The sequence below is a fragment of the Ambystoma mexicanum genome, chromosome 7q, assembly GCF_040938575.1.
Source record: "Ambystoma mexicanum isolate Mex_15411 chromosome 7q, UKY_AmexF1_1, whole genome shotgun sequence".
NCBI lineage: Eukaryota > Metazoa > Chordata > Amphibia > Caudata > Ambystomatidae > Ambystoma > Ambystoma mexicanum.
Window position 1 is genome coordinate 533,365,280 of NC_090941.1, and position 24,191 is coordinate 533,389,470.

The 24,191-nt window shown below is 44.8% G+C and overlaps 2 protein-coding genes across 2 annotated transcripts in view; one reads left to right on the forward strand and one right to left on the reverse strand.

Annotated features, from left to right (window-relative positions):
* The window catches only part of GTF2F2 (general transcription factor IIF subunit 2), a 1,410,422-nt gene that overhangs the window by 621,490 nt on the left and 764,741 nt on the right, over positions 1 to 24,191 (reverse strand). The gene's annotated exons all lie outside the window — the stretch shown is intronic.
* Positions 1,692 to 10,471, forward strand: KCTD4 (potassium channel tetramerization domain containing 4). Its single transcript, XM_069639168.1, has one exon. The coding sequence runs from the start codon at positions 2,314 to 2,316 to the stop codon at positions 3,073 to 3,075; it is 762 nt and encodes a 253-aa protein (XP_069495269.1). The 5' UTR covers positions 1,692 to 2,313; the 3' UTR covers positions 3,076 to 10,471.

Genomic DNA, 24,191 nt, shown 5'->3' on the forward strand with positions numbered 1-24,191 from the left:
GTTGTCAGAAGGAGACATGGCTCAATATTTTTTTTATGCCAGATGTTATGCTGCGCAAGGTTCTGATAGCTATAAAATGGTGTTGCAACGTATTTTGGATAATAGGGAGTCATCCGAGTACAATTTTGTTTGCGAAATTGCTGCCAAATCTGTCATACGAGTCAAAAGTTATTAGCAATTCATTTTTTTGGGTTTCCTATGGAACTCAACACTCAACTGTAGCATGGTGAATGCCACACTATAGCTGTGTGTAGCATGAGACATATGAAATCTGAACATTCTATTACTAATAACTTTTGGCTTGATGGGTTTGGCTGACATTTCCAAACAAAATGTTTGTCAGAGGCCCCCCCACACCAGAAATTATGGGAAAGATGTTAAAAAAATGAGCAAAAATGTTAAAGAAAAAATGCTGTTTTTAGCCTACTTGCATTCATTTTCCCATAGAGAAAAGGTCACAATTTTATCAGGCCGAAGTGCAAAAACACACTGAAGGGAATTGGACCAAGTAAGGAACAACTTGGGCACAAAGCGTTGACTTAATTTCCGGGACAGGTTTGGGTTTGGTGGGCCTGGTCAGTGGGCCGGAAAGAAACTTATTGGTGCAACAAGTGCAATGGCTGAAGGCCAGTGCCACTGGGCATGGCAAGTGGGGATTTGAAAAAAAACAGTATTAAAATATACAGTGGTAACAGCCAAAGGCCATGGGAAGTGGGATCCAAGAAAATCTATAGGTGAACATGTGGTGGCCACAGTCGAAGGCCATGGCTAGTTTTCCCTAAAGAAACCTATTGGTGCAACATGTACACTGGCCACGGCCGAAGACCATGGTTAGTGGCCCTTGAATAAACTATGGTAGAACAAAAACCTTGAAATTCATTGAAAAAACCTTTAATTAAGGGACAGTTAAAGGGCTCATATTTAATGCAACAAAGCCCTTGAAATTCAGCCGATGTTGGAAGTGATGAGGTCCTTAAAATACAAGGAATATTAGAATTCTGGATGCCCTAGATGAGCAGCATGAATCTTAACCATACCAGTAACAGGTCCCTAGTGACACTAGACCATTTGAGCGAGATGTCTGGGGTTATGCGTCCAGTAGTTTTTAAAATATTTGACAGTGGCCCCTTCACCAGAGGTGTATGAACTGGAGGGGGAGGGCTTCAGTGGAAGTATGTTCCCTGCTGATCTGCCCCGCACCCCAAAAATGCCATCACTGCGCCCCCTCCCACACACAATCGAAACACTGAAACAAGCACACCTATTTATGGGAATGTGCAGTGCAGCGCACCGACATGCAAGCTTCAACGTCTTCCTACATTTATTTTAAAACGAAACCATTCCAGAACGATTTTTTAAAATAAAAGTATAGGAACAGTGAAACTTAAAAATAAAAAGTATGGGAGCACTGCTACCGACCACTCCCGCCCACTTCGACCTCTGGCTTCAGAAGCAGAAGCTTTAGGGTGGCTAGGGAAGCTTAAGGAGAAGTCATTATTAAGTTAAAGTGTCTTCAAATAGTGATAAAGGATGTAAAGCACGAACGAATACCTCCAACTTGGTTCGCAGAGACATTTCCGTGTGAGTGGTAGCGGTGAGCGGTATAAATCAACATAACGTAATGAATGAGCGGGGACTGTGGCGATGCCAGCCTGCCTCCAAGGTTACAACACGCCTTTCTTACCATTCCACCACAGAGCTGCAGAAATCCTTGCCACTGCACACAGAGCTGCAGGCATATTTGCCACGCCCCATCTCCACTGCATGATGTTCTTTTCACTTTATTATACTCCCCTTATTGCAACGTGATGAGCATCAGAGAAACAAAATAAAAACAATGTCAGTGTGCGAAAGCCGTAATGTCTGAGCATCCACTGGTAGGAAAAAGCTGGCACTACTTGGACTTCCTCTAATTGACTGGATGAATACTTTCTGGCGATTCACCGTAGGGCTGCATCGTTTTTGGACTAAAACTGAATTCACTGGGGATCAACGGAGCCGTCCATTTTCGCCAAGCGGAATCTGCCTGTCCGCATGGCTTCCTGATATGCCGGAGTCTCCCGTTACAATTACCAACCTGTTGAGCATCCGTGGATGTTTTGGTGGGCGACCCCAGTCAGTGGATGCACTGAGTTTGATTGGATGAAGCCTACGACGAGGTCGACACTCACCGCGTGAGGTGACTCTTGAAGCGTGTCCTGTGAGAGGCGCTGTGTGGAGATGCCGAAGCTCCAGTGAGAGGCGCTGCTCGCAGACAGCACTGCTGCTCTCGGGGCTGCGTACAGGCAACAACGAAGGCTTTCCAGGCAGGCCATGGAACGCAGAGCCGCCCGCAGGGACAAGGACGAGGAGAGTGCGGAACCGGGCGGGGAGCGACCCGCTTCGGCGTCCGCGTTGCTCACACTCAACGTGGGCGGCTACTTGTACATCACGCAAAGAAAGACAGTGCAGCGCTACCCGGACTCGCTGCTGGAGGGCGCGGTGAGCGGCCGCACTCCCTGCCCTTTGGACGCTGACGGTCACTTCTTCCTTGACCGCGATGGGCTGCTCTTCAGGCATGTCCTCAACTTTTTGCGCAACGGCGAGCTACTACTCCCCGAGGGCTTCCGCGAGTACGGGCTACTGGCGCAGGAGGCTGATCACCTGGGGCTGCGCGCCTTAGCGGCGGAGGTGCGCGCGCGCTGGGAGCGCGAGCAAGCCGCGACGCGGGAGAGCACCTTCCTGGAGGTGACCGACCAGCATGACCGCTCGCAGGGGCTGCGTGTATTCTGCAGCGCGCCCGACTTCATTAGCCGCCTCAAGGCGCGTATTGTACAGGTGTCCAAGAGCCGGCTGGACGGCTTCCCGGAGGAGTTCTCCGTGTCGCCCAACGTGCTGCAGTTCAAATACTTCGTCAAGTCAGAAAACGGCACCCGCCTGGTTCTCAAGGAGGACAGCACGTTTGTGTGTACCCTCGAGGCGCTTAAGTTCGAGGCTATCATGCTGGCCCTCCGCGGGGGCTTTCGCCTTCTCACCAACCTCGACCCCGCAAAGGGGTCCATTGTGCACAGTGACGCTCTGCATTTCATCAAGTGATAGTGAGAGAGGGTGCACAGTAAGGGCGGAGGGAACGAGCATGTGAGAGGTAAAAGAATTCTGGATATGTTTGGCAAATACGCCAAGCAGAGACGGATTGGCAATGGCAGAAGGCAATAGGCAAAGTGCGCACGACGGCCGGTGTCTCGAACTACAAGGTACAATAGCCGAAGAAAGGGGGGGGGGCTGGGGAATGTGTGCAGGAGGAGAAAACGCTAGGTTAGTGAGGAAGCACGGCAGATTGATAAAGACAGTATGTAGAGGTGGGGGGCTAGTGAACCTGAGAGAGTCGGGGACCGGGAAGTGAGACAATGAGACCAAGGAACGAGGAAGACTAGACCAGTGATGATATGGGGGCGAAGGAAGAGACGGTTTACATCCAGGCTATTAAGGGTTGAAGAATGTGCTGGGTAAACAGGGCAGCACAGAGTTGTATAAAGGTTATTTAGTAGAGGCCAACGCATAGGCAAATGGAGGGATACACATGAAATATAAATGCAATGGTGATTTTTAGGTGAGGGGAAAGAGCGATTTTTTGCAATTCGTAACGAGGAGCAAGCTATACATGTGCGTTTGTCACACAGAAAGAGGCCAACGGCGGCCGATGGATAAATTGCCCATGGCTTAGGAGGAATAACTCAGCAGGGGGTTGGACAATTCCCCCTGTGCTGCATTGCTCTTTAACAGTCTGGTTCCGAAGACTGGGCACGTCTCCTCGGTGGAAACGCAACTTTGGAAGTGAGGACAACTAACTTGACGTTTCCTCTTCTCAGACTAGCCCTCGTCCTCCACACGATCGCCTTGTACTGCACCAACAGCAGCTGCAAATTTGCATTTGTTTGCATCATTCTTGCACATCCAAAAAGAACACACATGACTGACTGTTCATTGCTGTGTAGCTTCACCGAGAACCTGTCATATTCTGTTTCTAGATGATTTTCGAGAAGCAGGGTAGTGCCAGTTCCTACACCCCGAGCTCTACCTGCGTGCATCGTAATAAGACAAGACCCACACGGGACATCCAGAGCACCAAGACTGGCATTGGTACTCACTAAACAAGAGCACTGCAATGAACAGGATAACAGTGTTGACCTCAAGTTTAAGTGTGTATGTATTTTAAAGTAGACTGCTTAGATTTTACCTAACTCTTTTTGCTATACATTAGAGAGGAGGTTTGTTACTTCCAGTCAAAGTATTGTATTCATTATATGGCATGAATATTAAATATAAAAGCACGTGTAATTTACAACTAAGTCTTTCTGATTTTGAATTGGCTGTGCCAAGAACTATTTTGCTTTGGGAATCCATATACATGTTTTCAAATTTCACACCACATGGTTGAGGTGCAGTGCCTGCGGTTTAAACGGTCTGGATTGTCATCGTTCTGACAATATTTTCTAAACGCACATTTACTACGAGGTTTGCCATATAATAATATTTTGCATTTATATAGCGCTACGAAGCCTTAGGCATCTGAGCGCTGCTTATATATTAGCCACGGTGTGGGGTGCTCATGGTACACACACGGGTTGGCTGTCCTACATAGCTAAAACGAGAACCGTCACATAAAACGACTTTTCATTCACGCACATATCACGCCGTGGCTTCTTTTTTAAATTCTGCAACATGTAAATGTGCTTTGTTATAATCAATGACTTCAAAACGACCCCGCTCCCTCCCCAAACCGCCCCAACCCCGTGTTTTCAGTAGCGTTATACACATTCATATTGTATACCAATTGTGGATATCACTGCAGCATGATTCAAGAGAGGGCACCCCCCCTCGGCTGATTTAAACTCTGTCGAGCTGCCCGCGCCGCCACCATCCTCCCCCATCACACATACAGAAAGCGTGGTGCGCCTGCATTCGTTTCCATTAGTAATATGGCATTGCTACGACGACACACCAAATCATGCCTGCCCGTGTGTTCCAGAAAGGACCATTTGCTAGATAAACAGCATGGGATTGTTGGCAGTTATCTGAACGGAAATGTTTCCAGGCTGAGTATGAGAGCCCAACAGCGGTCCAGTCATTCCGCATTCCCAATTAGGTGAGCACACATGGGAAGCCGGCTGCGCAGACCTCGCCTTCATTCCACCATCCAATTAATAATTTATAACACAAATAAAAGATTAGGTCAAGCCTAATCAAATAAAAGATTAGGTGAAGTGAATGTGCGGCTTCTTGGAGGTTTGGGGGTGGGGCGCGGCGCACACGTAAACGCTGGAATGGCTCATAACTTCGAGGCTGCCTGGACTGGAGCCTGCTAGGGGTTCAGACATTCCACATTGGTATACATTTACGATACACAATGAAAAAAGCTGGGGCCCCCTCTGAGCTGCTTTAAACACCGCCGCATCACATCGGCGTGCACGCTGAAGACCATGTCTGTTCAATTTTTAGATTAACTATCTCTGGTTTGAATATAGGCGTTTAAACAGCTGCAGAGTGCCACCACATTTCAATCCAATATTAGCAGGGCGTTGTGGATGCCCACATAGTAGTGAATCACCGTGTCTGCATTAAAGGGGCTGTTCGGCAATGCCACCCGCGATCATAGCAGTAGGGCTTCTGATGCAACTCCATGGAGTGATTATATTGTACTATTCAGTCAAAGTGGGTCTAGGCCATGGCAGAAGTAGGTTTTGGGGCATCATTACACTGAAATTGCCATAGAAGTCTGGCCGTTGTCCCCGGTATACGTATGGCACCTAGCACACACATTTTTATTTATTAGAACGACGACCACCCACTCCCCTCGTGGATTTTAGGGCCATGTGCTTAAGGTTGGTTTAGAAACTAAAAGCACAATAAATAAAAGGGCCTTTCCAGTTAAAAGAAGCAATGTTCCATAAGGCGACCTTCCACGAGAGAGTCCATGGCGATATGCAATGTAATCCTATGTTGGTTGCGAAGTTGTGTGCGTAAAAGGGTAGCCATTAGGAATGGACAATATTGTTGCCCTGAATACAGTTGAGAAAATAAAACCTTCAACATTTGTTATTGAAAGATTAGGGAGGACCCCCTCTATTAAGCAATGGCAAAGCGAATGGCTCTCATACGTCAAGTGCAGCCCTAATAAAATGTATGCGTGGCCAAAGGACAACAATGCAGTTTGCCCCATAATCAACGTAACACACAACGGGCACCCACTCAAAGTATAATTAAACAAACTGCCCGTGTGAAGATTTGGACGCCTGGAACTCAATTAAAATGACAGCGAAGACAGCCAACTCACACACTGTTCACCAAATAACAATACCAGAAACATACAAAAGGAGGGAGTAACATCACTTAGGTGGATTTATCAATACGCATTTACCACTATTCACACTAATTGTTTACGCTCCTCTGCACCTGCGAACCAATGCTTTAAATGGTAGAGACACTGGTTTCCCGACCAAATTCCAGGCCTCGCTAAGGATAGGTTATGCACTGCCTCTAGATTTGGAATTTGAGGAGTGGTGCACTCTGTTTTAGAAGACGGAGAGCAATGATATTTTCTCCTTTTCTCGAATGGATAAGGAATTTTGTATGCTCCTGAAATACTGCAGCTGCATAGATAGACACTGGGTAAGTCCCTCGTAACCAGGACTAATGTCTGGCAGAGGGACTCCCAGGACCCCTCTTGTCAATTTGCTCCTGAAATACTGCAGCTGCATAGGTAGTACTGTTTTTTTAAAAAATACTTGGTACATGTATGTTGCTTATCCTACCTTGCGTTTACAGTTCCCAAACATTGTCTTGGCAGGTTTGGATTTCCCATTTGGGAACCACGGATTTCACTGGTTCAGAAATCTGTTTAATTAAACTTCACCTCTCCAGACAACGTATATATCATAGTCAATGCATCCTCGCGCCATATAAGCAAATCCTCAATGCCCTTGACAGAGAACACCAAGAAACAGTCCTGCGCATAGCACCAATTATTTCCAAACTGCATGCATCGACACAAAAGCAGTGATTTCTTGCATTTTCCCGGTTTCTCTGCCCCACCCTCTTTCAGATCCATCAGAGTACCACAGGACCATGAAAGTGACAACTCTGTATAAAACCTAGCAACACATTTATTTGTCCGTTGAATCTTGAAACTACATCTATCAAAAATATGTTTTATCATTATGTGGTGAAGTATGTGACTGGCCGCCATTTTTTAGTTTTGGCTATTACTTACAAGCCAAAACTATTACATCTAGTTGGGAGATAGGAAATTAGGAGGGACACAAAGCTTGTAGGTATTTGGTTATTTACCCACCCACTGAATGCCCATGGTCATGGTAACCCCCACTTCCTGGCCCTCGTCTACCAAAACACTCTCCTGGGATCTGAGCTAGCTTTATCAAGTAGTCATTTTAAACTTTGAGCTTTAAGTGCATGCCAGTGTTATTTCAAGGCAGTCTTCTGATCGTTAATGGCTTAATTGGAGCTGTAAATGTGCTACGGGTGTGATAAAAAAATGCCTTCGGACACTTGATTTATAAGCAGCATGCATGTCATTCATCCAACTCCATTAAAAACAAGCAGTGGCAAAGTCAATCATTCTGTCTTGTTTGTAGATAATAGATAGGCATTTGCTGCCAGGCACAGCTAGGATATGGGCTGCCACTCGCACTACTTTGCATCTGCTATCATTAATGACCAATTAGTACCATTCTGGCAGTCGCTGGCAAATGTAATGCGTCATAGCACCTTTCACCACAAATATGGTCAGAACAAGCTGTAGGTTGAAGGCCCTCAGGGGGTTGGTTGGGTTGAACCAGAGTCCGGGAATGGGAAGAACTTTGAGGAGGTGCTAGTATGTGTGTATGCACATTGGACAGTACAATGATATGAGGGGTGTCGAAGACCCTGCTAGCCACCCATGTCAAGCTGGCATGTGGATGGGTGGTGATAAGTGGTTTAGAGGGGTATGCGAGAGCGGTGTTGTGCGAAGTGTAAGTGGTGTATGATGGAAGATGCGTGCTGGTCTGCGGATGTGCCTTCGGCTAGTTTTCCTATGCATGGAGAGTGAGAGGTTACATGCATTGTCTACATTCTAAACAGTGACCCAGAATAAATATGATGGCTAAACTCCAAGCCAATTTACTTTAATTTAGAGGCTACATTCTTCATGCTCCTAGGTTCAGTGCAAGCATTACCATCAACATTCTTCTAGATTCAACATTCTTCTAGATTAAACATCTGGCTGCATTCTACGTTCAAACTGTGGCTAACCTTCATTTCGCTTAGATGCAGTATCCATGCTAGATTCTTCAATTTGCTTAGATTCCTTAAAAAAACAATCTGCCTATACCATGCCTATACAAAAGTCAAAACTGTTGGCATTGCCAATGCTCCTTACTGTATTTATGCTACGCACAAAAGTATGAAGTAACAATGCTTTTACCTCTGAAAACAAAAAGGTAATACAGGGAACGGGAATACCGGAAGGTCAAGAGGGACTCAACCCAAAAACAATTAAGGGGGAGGAGAAAAAAAGTTGGACATTTGTTACCCTGGGAAAAGGGAAAGGTCAACCCATACCAGACGATATGAATCTCAAAGGCATCTGTCTTTCACCTTTACAGCATAGCACCCCATGTGTAGTGTTGCTGGGGGCCCTTTCGGTTCTCCTTTTATATTCTTTCATTTTCCTTAAAAACTACTGTTCTTAAGCAAAGAGGGATACTTTTTATCCTTACTAAACTTTTAATTTTGAGAGATCATCACACCCAACCTTATGTGGAGTGCTGAGGGGATAACTAGTATCCCCCTTCTCTCTTCTTCTGTAACCTTTTGGTTACAGTGACAACCTTACAGTTATGGCTGGTGGTAGTGGATGTGTTCTGACTTTTGTGCAATTTTCCACCCCAGGCTGTATTCATGGCTGCGGTTCTGCACAAGAGGGTTACCTAGGTTCCAACATGGTGGCCCCTTTCTTTTTTCGTCATTTCTTGTGTGGTTGTCCTTTCTTGTGGTCCTCCTACCATCCTATGAGGGGGAGATCTTGATGTGAGTTTTGTATTGAGAAGAAACCTTTTGTGTATCCCGCAGAGGCTCCAATGTGTCTCCAAGGACAGGAAGCAGGGTAGGAGCCCGCAACTCCCCTATCCTTTGTCTGATGTGCCTGAATGGAACCAGTTCCCACTGGGGGGGGGGGGGAGAGGTGGCTGTACTGATTGGACAGCCACCCACCTTCTTCTGTAAACTGCTGGGAGAGTTTGCAGAGGAATGAATGGGAAATCCTGATAAACGCTGAGGTTCCTGATGCAGAAGGCAAGTCAACCACTGGAACGGAGAATTCGAAGCAGAAGACTACCAGAGATGCCGGCAGACCCTTCCAGTAACCATGAAGAGACCACTGCTGTCCTGACCCCGTTTTCTAAATCGACAGGAGCTCAGAAGAGTACGACTACTTCCCTTTGTCTGGTGGGACCAACTAGCCCTAAGGCGACCTGCAGAAAAAGCCATGCTCCGACATGCTGCGACCTTCCAGGGCTGCAAACCGCCAATACCAGGGGACCTCCGATCCAAATGCAGTGCATCCTCTTCCAGTGAACAAATTCTCCCAGAACTTTGGGGAGCTCCACTTGGATCTCTAGAGGGAAGCACTCCCTCCTCAAAATCACCTCACCAGAGTGCTGGACTGTAGAATCGAGGCGGATCGACTGGGCGGTAACCGTTAACTGTTGGAGCTTGTAAAAAGGCACCAGAACCGCAGACCTTTGTGGGAGTCTAAAGAATTCCTTGCTGAGGGTCATTTCCTGAGACTGCTGCTGCAATATCACTTTCAGAGTCCCTCCTTTCGTCACCATGACCAAGGAACAGGAGACCGGGTCCATCGCTGCTGCACAGGAAATAATCTGGCTGCACCTTCTTCAATACCCCTAAGGTACTGTGGGAGACAAGGTAGTACTTATCTAAAAAGCCCATTTGCCACTTCAGTGTCACTTGAGTGCTGTATCCAGAGTTTGGGTGTTAGCCCAGGCCTAACAACTTGTGTACTTATAGGGAGTCCTTTCCAAGGTCCCTACTAACCTTTCATTCCACTAAAGCATCCTACATTAAATTAACTAATCTATGAAACTTTGTCTTTTCTTTCACTGCCTGTGACTTTGCCTCCCTCGTCAACTGACTTTGAAGAACTCTTGACTAGTTAAAGAAAGGACTGCTAAAGCCTTAGAATCATTAACAAGTATTACCAAGTAGTAGTATGCTAGTGCTGAATAACCCCTGTTCCTTACAACAGGACATTCTGATTGACTTTACAAAGTGAATTGATTTATCATTGAACCGTGTTCATTACTAGTGCAAGCCACTACTAATGAAGCTTTCACCTGAAAAAATGCTGCTTATGTTTTCCATTTGTGTTGCTTAGTCTAAATAGCATTTACCTATCTTGTGTATATAAAATAAATGTATATTTTGCTATAACTACAAGTGTGTGAGTTTCTTTGGGCCTAGGTATTTGCAGAGTTCGTTGTACTTACCTACAGCTCACATCCTCCTCATAAAATAGGCCTGGCTGCTCTGCCATCCTACCAAACCTTTGGCATGTACATACTTCTACTAAGAGTTGGGGCCTATATAACAAGGATAGTTTTATAGAGTCTCACCTGCTGGTAACAGCAGGATCAGATACGTTAGATATTGATGGTCTTGTTTTGGACATTTACACTGACTGATGAGCACCATCGTTGATAAAATAGGTAGGAAACACCCCCATTAGACATAGGGAAAGACCAGTCTTATTTTACTTGAAATAAAATAGTCAAAATGTCTACTGCGCCTGCCTCCTTCTGATCCTCTAAAGTATATAGGAGCATGCACATAGTCCTCTCAGACTATGTTTAGTCTGAGAGACCGTCTAATCTGTTTTGTGTCTTTTCTCATCTCTGTACTATGTATTCCCTTCAATTAACTGGTAAATTACTCCACATTTACCTCTGATGTATGGAACTTGTTACAGAATTACCACAATTCGCTCAAAAATACGAAATAAAATGCAATAATGTTACTGGAGAACCGCTTTAAAACGTGTCTCTTAAGGCCTTTCGCACGTGATACATTTGTTATTTTATTTGCATTGATGGTGCATTCTCATGCCTTTTAAATCTGGGCTGGATTTTACTTTACAATTAAAAAGTATTCGGTTAAAATGAACAGAGATACAAAAACATAATGTAAACCGACAGCCCCCCATTATGGTAGTAAGTAGCAGGAAACTGCAGTTTATCTAATTAAACGTGCCAAAAACAAGTGACATGAAGCTCTCCTATAGCAGTGTGTGCTATGGTAACAAGGAGGCAGCGGACATACGAAATTTGGGAAAGGTACAATTTTTGCAAGCATTTGGGAGCGGTGAAGGTAAAAACGGGTGATAGTACAGAGAAATAACAGCCAAGTACTACGTTCATAGAGAACGTATTAAACCAGGGAAGAAACATTTCCAAAAGCCACATTTTACAGAGGCTGGAATACATTTGCAAATAGTAACACAATAAAGCACTTCCTTCAATGATAAAACAACTGACCAAGGGTACCATCTGGCCGTTGCAACAAACTAAACTGGACCAATTCCACATTTAACAGTGATGCGACAAAATAAAAGGTTAACTTCCACGATCATTATTAAAAGAGCTTAGTTAAAAAAGTGTATACCCATGCCAAAAAACAGATCAGTCTGTATGAGTTGTGTGGGGGTATCGGGCGAGAAAGCAAAAAACTAGCGTGTACACAGGGAAAATACCAGTCATGTAGGCCAATTCACAGTTTAGAGGTGGAAGCCGTCTACAAAAGGGTACAGTGGGTGGCTGGACACCGTTTATACAAACCAATATGGAAAGTCTTATAAAAACAGTGTTCACTTCACTTACCATAATTAGTGATAAAAAAAAATGAACAATATGCCAACATCTGAAACCATCTTTTATGTAACTGTACCTTGTAATCTGTATCGAGTGAAACCCTCTACGTTTTCAGACAAATTTCACATTCGTGCAGATCTTTAACAGGTTTGTTTTCTCAGAATATAAAACCTTCTCTAAGGATTAAACGATAAGGTTGGCAGATGCAATTCTCCAAAACAAAAGGTCACCAGTGCTGGTTTCCATCGATTCGCCTACAGATGGGGTCGAGCAGAACCGCAGGGAAGCGTGCATCAGTGTTACCATATAATTCTCAATCAAGCCATCTCACAGGTCCCCAGCCTTGAAGCAAAGGTTATCAGACATGGGAAAGCAAGAAAGCCTGCTGCTTCTCCTCCAGACATGCAAATGCAGAACCGTAGTGTTTGCCACCTTTTCTATGTGTTTCATTAAGAATTAACAACATTCAAAGCAGTGTGGCATGTAGATCCAGTACTTTAATTGCTCTTCTCCCGAAATGGACACTTTATGGTAATTCAGCCTTTTGCTGGAAAATACTTGTGAATTTGACAGCAAATACGAAACCGTGCATTCCCTTAACAATACTTAAAACAGAAGATATTAAAAAACAGACTGACTCTTTTGCTTGAGGAATCGTACCAAACAGGCAATAAATAAAACCACAACCAAGATACCACGATGACCAGAACCCACCCATAATGCATTTAGTCTAAATTACAGTATTTTCAAGATCTATTTAAAATGGTATTTCAATTTGGATTACTGCGACAGTGATCTATCCAGCCAAATATCTGATTTCCAAAACAAATTTGAGTGAAAGACTTATTTCATCCCATGAGGTGCATTGATGGTTTATACAAACGAATTCAAATAAATGGGGCTTCAAATTATAAACGTGCATGACTAGTTTCGTATGTCTTGTTTTTGTAAATTGCTCAAGACGCTGCAAGGCCGCTTCACTGCAATCTTTTGCAGAGTGGGCCCAAGGAAAATAAATTGAGAATGCATGCACAGTGAGTCAAAGGAGTATCAATGCCCAACCTACCTTTCAACACAGTAAGATGCTTTGGGGCAGATGTGTTAATAGTAAACATGTAATGTTTCTTCAAATTCTGTGTCCCGTACATGCTGCAATTTTGATACATCAACAATTGGTGCAGAATCGGAAACTGAAGCAGAGGAGCTGAAGTCAGGCATACACAACCTCACACTCCCACGGTCTCACTAAAGACAAGAGTCTAATCAAAATGGAGGAAGCAAGGACACCACCTAAACCAGAAAACTCACAAGGACTGCCCTATCAAAACGGCCATCCTGTGCCACAAGGGAATCTAAGCAGTAATGCCTAGTAAATGTGTGCAAAGACGCCCATGTTGCTTCCTGGCAAATGTCCAGGACAGGAACTCCCCCCGCCCCCCTCACAAGGAAGAGGTGGCAGCCACTCCTCTGGTAGAATAAACTCTGAGGGCCCTCAGGCACATCCTTCGCAGCCAGATCATAGCATTCTGAAATGCAGAGAATGATCCACCTTGACAGGAGTCTGTTTGGTCACAGCCCTATCCTTTCTCAATCTAACTACTTCTACTCTCCGCCTGCTGCAACTCATCCAGAACAGAACTGCAAGACTTATCCTTGGCCTCAAGCACAAGGACGGCATCTCTCTGGTGCTGAAATACCTCCACTGGCTACCCGTGGCTGCTAGGATCAAGTTCAAGACCCTCTGCATAGTCCAGAAGGCTTTCAGGGGCTGGGGCCTGCACCATCTACAACGCTCTCTTCCCAAATACTCCTTCTAGAGCTCTCCGCTACTCGTCCTCCAACTCTTTGCGGGTGAGCCGTTTTTTCCAAGAAGGGATTTGGCAGTAGATCTTTATCCTCTGCAGGTGCCTCCCTCTGGAACAGCTCCCTGCCTCTCTCTGTTGTAACATGTCTGAACTCTGACCTGGTAGGCAGAGGTTCAGAAGGCCAGCCTAGTTTCTTGGAACAGGGTAACCTCTGGACAAGTCAGCCCAATCAAGGTAGCTATGGCAGGCGGTCAAGACTAGGTCTCAGGAGGGGTGAGGATGACTGAAGGACCTCAATGAGCACACCGAGCGAAGACACTTAAAATTACTCCCAGACAGGTGTATATATCAAAAATATAAACACATTTATTACAAGGCCTTTGTAACACACACAGTAAACGAATCACAGCAATCCTACTAAACCAACACAACACTATCAATACAAGATATATACATATCTTTTTGAGAAGCGCTGTTTTGACAAGGGCTGTCTACGGCTGGACCTGCTGCTGCTCCCTGCTAAGGATTGCTGTGTGCTGACTCGTTTTGCTCCGTGTCTTTAACAGGTACGAACTTTGTCCAGAAACAAATTGTGTCAGCCAGAGTGTTCGACTGTGACATTATCTCTCTTTTCGTAGAAAAGAGAAAGAAAACAAATAAAGGACTGTTCTGTGAAGCACCGTGGGCCCGCCCCGACTTCCCACAATCCATTTAATCTGAGAATCTCGCGCTTAAAGCGCACGCGCTTTTTGAGAAGCTCTGTTTTGACAAGGGCTGTCTACGGCTGTCCACGGGTGGCGAAAGGGCACGGTGCATATAACTATCTTTCTGCTTTTCCTTTTAGTGTGGGTGTTATTTTTCATCCTTTTAATTGTATGGTCAATCTTTTTTTTTAACACTGCTGTTTCCCTATTTATTATTGGTATAATCTATAGGTAGAGCCTAAGTCATCAGGTCAGCTTTTACTTTAAGCATGTATACCTTAAAAACCAATATGCCTGATAAGTTTAGTACCTTTAAAATGGCAGAGAATAGCCAGTCTACTTCCATACCCCGGAAAATCGCCCAAACATATTGTTTTGTCCCCGGTGGTCAAAAAAGATGTTGTCATGAACGACATTAGAAATGACTGTGTCCTTCGTGGCTCAAAGCTGGGAGCCGTGAGAGAAGGAGGAAGAAAATGGCGCCGTACTCTGAGATCTGCTGAGGCACCTGAGTCCAATCAAAATAGATCTAAAGTTGGTGGCAACCAAGATTCAGGTGAAGACTTGAGTCCAACGAGGTCGAGTAAACGACAAAACTGTATCGCCAAGTCCTCAGGGCGATAATTCTAATCGTGGACCATGCAATGTCACCCATGTATCAATTTCCGACGTATCGGAATCAGAGAAGAATAATAACTTCTCTACTCCAATGATGAATAGTGGGGCTCCTCCCATTGATTTGGCTCAAACATCCATTTTCGATCTATCACTCCATGCTAGTTTTTCTAATGGGCTACATGAAGAAAACGTGGCAAGTTCTCAGAGACAACATAATGAGAACCACTCCATCTCTACTTGTCCTGTTTCCTTCATAGCCCCAACTCCCAGGTGTCCTAAACATCCGCCTTCGGCCCCTGAAGTGACAACTCAATCTCCTTTACTTGAAATCACACTAGCTGCGCTTAGCAATGCAATTGTCACCATAGGACGGCTTTTTGAGACGCTTAACCAAAAGATCTCGCATCAAGCGTCTCAAATTTCCCGTATTGCTGAATGGATTGAAAGAGAAACAATCCAAAAGAATGGTCCTCGTGAAGGAGACAAGCAGCATCTAACTAATGTCAATGATAACGTGGATGGTCTAGTGTAGCCTCTGCAAAACATCTTTATAGCTCCTAGACCAGCTCTTCCTACATTTTCCGAAGTGATCCACTTGCCCAGTTCCTCAGATGTGGAAGCCAGAGCGAACCAAGTCTCAGATGAAACGGGTTTGAATTTCCCCCCTCAGAGAATGTTTGATATATTCCAACCGCAGAAAGGAACAAAAAAACCACTGAAGACGTGTTCTAAAAAGATAACCCTGTTGGTATCCAAGGGAAAAAAGAAAACAAAGAATATTAAGAACTCCGAAATAATCCCCAATTCCTCCACCAAACAATTTATTAAGAGATTACAAACAACTCGACCTTCAATGGCAAGTGAGGCAGTGATAAATAAATACAAATTAATGCGAAAGAAAAACAGAAGTCCTTCTATCCCGGGCACTGAAGCGAGGAGTAGTCTTGCACATCAACCTCTAGATGAACTGGTTAATGAATTATCTGACATGCAGCCTCCACCGGTGAAAGACAATAATGGAGTGGCGATTGCACTTGTTACATCCGAAATACATACAGAGCCACCACGAGCAAAGACTTTAGAGGAACAAGAAAGTCTGAACCAAGCTTTACGCAGGAAAGAGTTTCGAGAAGCAGTTGATGCTTACCTAGAATCACAAGCGTTGTGTGACTCACAGTTGAATCCCTCCTCTGCTAAAAACTATGAAGGCACTGAAAGTAAATCTAATTGCAACCAAGAAGAATACATAAGTAAGGCTTTGCCACACTCTATGACCTGTTCATGCCAAATGTCACAGACGGCAGGGATTCCAACGACACAAGAAATAAGAGACTCCTATGCATCTGCCACAGCAAACTCGCAGCATGCTGCTAAACTAGCCCCTTTGGTTGTTAATGCGGACCAAAACAGACACAAACAAGCAAATCCAAGATCAAAAAAGGATCAGTTCACGTTTATTGTAAAATATCAGCCTGCACCTTTTAAACAATATACATTGTGTCAAGCAAATATCCTGAACATTTTTAAAGACACATCCTTGCTTACTGACGTTTCCACAGTTGACTTGGCACAAGTGGAATTTCCAAACTTGTTCCACCCGGAGACGGTGAGATTGTAGATTGCTTCGGCTTTGGTGGCAAGAACTATCTGGGAAGCGAAGGAAGAGCTCTTTGAGTTGGGCTTCATTATAATGCAAGATCAAGCCACCTCTAAACCCCCAGAGTGTAACAAAACTGTCATAAATAAATACATCAATGGTCTCCGGCAAACTGCATCCGGTTTACCTTGAGCAGTACATCACTCATAACCAAATAATCAGTCTAGGAGAGACAGAAAAACAACACGGCCCAAATTGGCCAGTTGGAACACAATAGGTCATTCACATTTAATGTTCTCCTTTGCAAAACATCTTATACATTATGACATACTTGTCTTTCAAGAAACATGGTTGAGGAACCCGCCGATCTGGAATGATTACGACATCCAATTGGTGCCAGCCTTGTGGGCCTCCCAGGGCCGACCCACCTCGGGACTGATGATGGCTACTAAATTAAGTTCTTCCTGCACATTGCAACCTTGGGCTACTTTTAACCAATGTTTACAACTGGTTAAGATACTAACTGGAGAGCAGGTGATTGCCTTGGTCAATATTTACCGAAACCCAGCTACCATTAGTGATAACCTCTTCTTTAGGAATATGATCGAAATATTTGACCTAATAGCCTTGGATAAGGAGGTTACAAACATCATTGTGGCAGGCAATCTGAATATGCATTGTTTAGATAAAAGAGATGTTAAAGCCAATAATGGGGAAATGGAAGAACCTAATTGAAGAGCGGCAACTAAAAAAGGTTAATGGCGCAATCAGAGATGACATACCCTCGAAGGCAACCTGGTCTAGTGAAAGCATTATTGACTACATTTTCACTGATAACAAAATTATCCATTTTGAAGTGATTGAGCAATGCTTCAGTGATCACAACTTTTTGACATTGTTGTGGGAGACAAAGTGTCCAGTCCATCAAAGAGACCACTACATCCACAACTTGGAAATCAACAGTAACAAGACAAGATTCAGATGGAATAAAGGAAGATTGGCTCAGTTTGAAACCAAACTAAAGCGGAATGTAGCTCACTTCAAAGATTCACTTTATACATCTGCATTATTGGAATTTAAGCTTGTTAATAGACAAAAAATTGATCATAAACCCAAAACTCATTGTTTCGAAAAGGAACAAAATGAAAAAAAGGCACAAAAACGTAGAGAAATAAATGCTCTGAAGTTCTTGCCGGTGGAGAACAGGGGAAAGGCCCTGCAGTCTATAAAGTGTCGTTATCGAAACTGGACATGGGCAAGAAGAGCCTTTAAATATCAAACAGACAGCGAGACTATGCTGAGAATATGGTCATCAAAAAACTCAGCAGAAATGTGGGCTCTATATAATAATATCACCGGGAAAAAACAACTTGTGGTCCAAATTAATGGGCTATCCGAAGAGCAATGGCTCACATATTTCCAGGAATTATATAATGTGTCACAGTGGCCAAATCAAATCACACCAATAACTAATTGTGATGAGTGGCATCTAAATACTGAAACCGAAGACATCGAGGAGTTTATCATCAAGTCCTCAAGTTCACGAGATCCGGGGCCCGATGGCCTCACTAATGCCATTCTGAAAGCACACCCACATGAATGGGCTAAAATTTTACACACTATTTTCGCGAATGTTGTAAAAAAAAAAAAAAAAAAAAAAAAAAAGGAAATTCCTGAATCTTGGGGCAAAGCAGTAGTCATTCCCATATATAAAAACGGAAATCGCTCATTGCCACAGAATTAAATGCCTATATCCCTGCTGGATGTTATTGGAAATTTCTCACGATGTGTGTTGCGAGATTTTAACTCTTGGACTAAAACGCATCACAAGAGAGATCCATGCCAGACAAGTTTTGTACGAGGGTTGGACACTAGTGTCAACATGATGTCACTTTATGCAATCCAGCATCAGGTTTTAATTAATAAACAACCCCTGTATTTTGCCTATATTGATTTTCATGCGGCTTTTGACTCAGTCTCCCGGGCGATCCTGCTGCAGAAGTTGCAAAGAGCCAAATGCCCAGTAACGATATTGGACATCATTAATAAATCACATTCTGATACTCAATTCAAGTTAGATTGAATGTGGAAGGTCTTCTTTCAGCCTCTGTTACTAATAATGGACTGCGGCAAGGATGCTTCTTAGCATCCACCTTCTTTAACTTTTTTATTCATGATATCCCAGACATTTTTCAAAATCTGTTATGTGATCCTCCATCAATGGGCTTAGCTACGATTCCTGCTTTAATATACGCGGATGACTTGATTTTATTATCTAAAACTCTGTGTGGCCTACAAAAAGCCTTAGATGCTCTAGAAAATTACATTTTGGAAAATCAACTCATAATTAATATTAACAAAAATCATGATTTTTAATGCGCAAACAAGAAAGTCAAATAAATTTGAATGGTCACTCCAAGGCACTAATTTAGAAATAGTTCAACAATATACTTACCTCGGGATGGAAATCAGTACTCCGTAACCTAACCAAGCACATTTGGCGCTCCTGAAACAGAGGATAACAACAGCTATCTCTCAAGCGAAGATTATACTATACAAATATGGGACGTTATCAATAAAATCCATCGTTACCTATTATAATCAGAAGACCGTCCCAGTAATCTTGTATGGTCTGGAAACGTGGAAAGTAATAGAAAGAGCTACTCTTGAGAAATTTGAAGGTACATTTTGGAGAACAGTACTAAACCTTCCTCAGGGCACGCCGATTGCCCTAATTCGATACGAAATTGGGCAACTTCCCATTTCTGCTAGATTTCAGTGGCGTCAATGTGCCTTGTTTAGGAAATATTTGTTAGTAGGACAATCTGGAAACCTACTATCGGTGCTTGCGGGGTACATGCTAAAGTCTAAACATACATTTCCAGCGCAGTGGAGTAACAATGTATTAGACATCTTGGTAGCTGCAGATATATCTGTGCAACTTCTTGTCGATAATCCGGACAGAGCAAAAAAAAAAAGCTGTACCTATATGATTGGACTCAAACTCGACAATCATGTTTGAGATACAAAGTTTTCAGAAATAATCCTTTTGCTGAGAAGAAACTTGGCCAATGTGAGCCTTATTTACTTCGATATCCCACTCCAGTACTTCGCTCTGCGATTATGTGTTTTTGCTTTAATTTGTGGAATACAGGTGAAATAATGGTCACTAGAAAGGTGCTCGATAAATTGCTAGACTTTTGTCGATTTTGTAAGAACAAGCAAATGAGAGAATCATTATGGCATCTGTTTATGATTTGTCTGAGTGTTGCCGAAGAACGTGAGCTATTTCTACATAAACATTGTCAATATTTAACTTCTGACTTCATGGAAAAATGGAATGTATTTTTCTCAACAAAACGCATGTCAATATATATTGCTATCATGAGATTTTTAGATGCCATCTTTACCAAATTATGTTGAATCAAATCCAAGTATGAAGTGGGTGTCGAACTGTGAATTGGGAATGAAATTTTGTAAACTGAGACTTCTGTTGCTTTTAAATTATTTTCTTATAAATTTTGTATGTTGTAAAGTTGATAAATTAAGCTATACCAATAATAAAAAAAAAGATATATACAAGACCATTAGGGTGTAAGGGGTTAACAGCATGAAATATGTCCACAACCTAGAAGGGAAGGAAACAGCCAGTGCAGGTAGTCTTTAGTCCCCTTCAACATCAAACACCCACACCAAACTAAGAGGCAGTCCAAACCCTAAGAAGAGAGGAGTTTTGTTCTCAATAGTACATACAATGCAAGCGCATGTGGTTGTTCCAATGGGCAAAACAGGGTCTCTTCAGCAGCTCAGGAAGGTGGGTGAGGCGATGAAGAATAGATTCCCACTATTCAGGGAGGACCTCCGCTTGAAGGCAGAGCAAGTTCTAAGGTTCGGGAATAGTTCGCTAGTTCGCACTAGCAGTGGAAAGGAGAGGGGCCCCCCAGGGGCTACTCATGCATAAAAATGGATGGAGTCGCTAGGGGCCACCGGTTAGGGTTACGATTACTCACCGGCCTCATGCGCACTCCAGACTAAACTTCGCCAGTGGAGTCCACTGTGATTGCAGGTTCGAATGCGACAAAAAGGACGTCTCTGTGGCTTTCAGTTTCTAAGATACAATGATGATTCCCAAACTGGACAGTGGCGATTTCTCCGCTCCTGAGGGGTGGATCAGGCTAGTTTCACTGCAGCAGGCTTCAGGGCCAAGAATTCACAAATGGAGCGCACCTGCAAAGGTCATTGCAGTGGCTGGGCAACACGGTGACCGCGTTTACTCTGGTCCTGGCGCACTCGTCTCACTTCAGACATGGGAATGCCATGTGTTCAAATTTCGGTGCGAGGGTGCCGGGGACACAGAGCTAGCAGTGTACCAAGTTTCGAGGTGGTCCTTGAAACGACGGCAGAGACACAGCAAAGGTCCTGCGTAACCTGGTCAGCCCACTGGTTGGCCCAGGGACACTTCCGAGAAGGCTTACTTGCAGGTTTTGTTGAAGTTGCCGAGAATAGTTGGTCCCACTATTCTAATGGGTCGAAGCGTTTTCGCAGACCTTCCAGATGAAGAGGGGTCCCACGGGACGACAGCAAGCTCAGGGTGCCAAACCTTCCAGCGGTTCCTCGACTCGGCTTCCAGGATACTTGGATCCTATCCTTCGTTCAGGGAGAACTCCAGAGATCGACATGGAATGGGTGTTTTCAGCCTCCTCTTATCCAAAGTTCCCTTGGCATCAAAACAGAGCGGACCCAATGGGAGATCTGCTCACAAACACACTCCATACGTGGACCAATCACGGACCACGGTGGTCCCAGGCATTCACAGCACTCCAGACTCTCTGGCACCCAGGATGTGTATTGGGGACAGACACACCAACCCATATCCTGGAGGTGCACACACACAAGGGATGCAAAAGCCCGCAAAAGCTTGGTGTTTCGCAGGAAACTGCATGACCAAATAAGGACAGACCCGGGTTGGCTCGACCTGGGGAAGGCAAAGGGGCAAGATGGCCAAAGGACAGGGCAAAGAACCTCGTGGCATGGCCATTTTGGAGCCAGGCCACCTATTCGTGCCAAATGCGGTAGGATGGTTAAAATGGCAGGAAAGAGTTAAAATTACATGAAAAGATAAGCTGCCACCAGCCCTGTCCATGCACATCTCCAAAAAAGTCCTACGAGTGTATCTAGGGTCTTTGGAAATTACTATGAGACCAAAGTGCACTGTACTGGAAGGTACATTGTGCACTTGTTACATGTTGCAGAAAAGTTTCAACATTGGAAAACGGACTACAGGAAACAAAGTCTCCCAGTACTGACTATTTTAAGGGCATGTCAGTTTCCCCATTAAAAGTGAGTGAAAGCCCAGAGGAGTGCAGCTGAAAGCTGTGCTTCTCTGGCAGTCAGTTTATGGTGTTTAAACAGCAGCAAAAAGTTTGGGGTGTACAACTGGAGAGAAAATTCCATATAAAATGAAATCTTTCCTAACACTCTCCACCCTGAGCCGGAGCTCCTTAAATTCCGGAAACTTCTCAAGACCTTCCTCTTCTCTTCCTCTTTCTCGCTCCCCTGCTAACCTCCTCTCTTTTCTTTCCTGCCTCACGCCCCCTTCTCATCCCTAACTCGGTTCAGTTTTTGCCGATTGGTCCCCTGGTTCACCACCACAGCCTCACAGATCCAAGGCTCCCCCGCCAGTCTGCACTTGCCTCCGTCCCTCTGCACTATGTTCAGCACTACTGCACGTTCAGCATACGTTCCATGAGAGGGGTTAACTCTCTGCACTTAACTCGGGGGCCTGCTGGACTGGGCGCCCTTGTCTCCACCCCATCTCCCTTGCACATCCGTCTGTACACTTGCATGACCTGAAATTACTAGGCTAGTCTTGTCCCCACCCCTTGTCTCCTCTCCCTAATTAGGTTGCGCCTGAAACGTTTCATACACTTGCACTAGGAGAAATACTGTTAAGCCTAGTACGCTAGTTACTTTTTTGTTACATCGGAAACCTCAAGGCCTAAGAATGACTACTGTATTCCCTTGCTCCCTTCCTGCCTCGAAGCATTTCACTTGTGTATAAGCGCTGTACAAATAAACTATTCCGAACAACAGCACAACCAACGAAATGCTAGTCATTCTTCCTAGCCTCTCGTAGCTGAGAGCCCGCACCAGGTCCAGCCGATGGAATCTAAGAATGAGGCAGAGGAAAAAACACAGGAAGATGGATCTTCTGAGAGCTAAAAATCAGACCACTTTCGGGAGCAAGGAGGGCCTCACTCTCTGAGTCATGACTAAAAACCCAGCCTAAGATCTCTTCCCATGCGGCCAGGGGAAGGCAGGCGCTACCTGATCCTAATCCTGGGGGTGCTAAAATGAGGCAGGATCACATGGGAGGAGAGGGCTACCAGGGGAAAGTGGTGACTCCTTTGGGAGAAACGTGGTATTCATCTTCTTGTGAGAATGAGTGTTCAATGGTCCCAGAGTATCTGGTGGCCTGTTGTCACTGCACAAGTCCCTCTCATAATGAAACATAAAAAGCCTTCTGTGAAAAGGCACTTAAACAGAATAAGTTATGCATATTGGGAGTTCCTAAAACTAATGTGATGCCCTTGAATAACTAGGATTATGTTTTGTGTGGGAATCTTAAACCTAATGTTAAGTCTTACATCAACCCTGTAACATTTCTTAAATCTGCCAACATCCAATTCAACAGTTACAAAGAAATAAATGTACATAAAAGGCATAAACCAGTTATGGGCTTCAGTATCCATAATGCTTGTGGTACTGGGAGGAAATGGGCCCAGGAGTCAATGGGGATTGGAAATGCGATTGAAAGAAACCTGCAGGGTGGTGGCCACCAGGGGACGCAGAGATGAAGTAGACTTCGTGTTCAGCTCCTCTCCCAAGGGTCGTATTGTGGGTGGAGCCCCCCCCACAAAGCCCCAGCTCGAGGTAGTCACACCCCCCCCCCCACGGGGTGTGTGAATCCCAGGAGCGACCCGGTCTAACTCTCAGATCAGTGGGTGCAGGGAAACAGAAGAAACAAGCATCGGGGAGTGCTGTGGCCCTGAGCCATCACAGAGCTCCAGGAGGCGCACCGACTAGAGCGCAGGCCGAGAGCGGCCTTGACAGCCAGCACAGATCGGCAGGCCCACCATGGCACAGGAGGCCACCAGAAAAGCCCCCACCCACTGTCCCTCCGCTAGAGGAAAGAGACTTGGGGAGGCGCCAGAGGCACCTTGAAGTGGAGGGCAGATTGGAGGCCCACCCCCAGGGCATCTGAGAAGTAGCGGGCGGTGCCGGGGCCCACGCCGCACCGCCGTGGGCGCTATACTGAGGGAAGCAGCCACGCCGCACCAGAAGGGACTACTCTCTCCGTAACCGAGCTCCACTCCATCCGAACACAGTGCAGCATTTCCACTCGGCCAGGTAGCACAGATATACCCAGAGGCTCCCCCCAAACCACAGCCTTGAGAGTGGGACCTGGTTGATGGCCCCCCCGTCCGGTGAAGAGAAACTACCCAAGGATCGCTTGAACCGCCCGGATTAGGACAGTAAGAAGCCC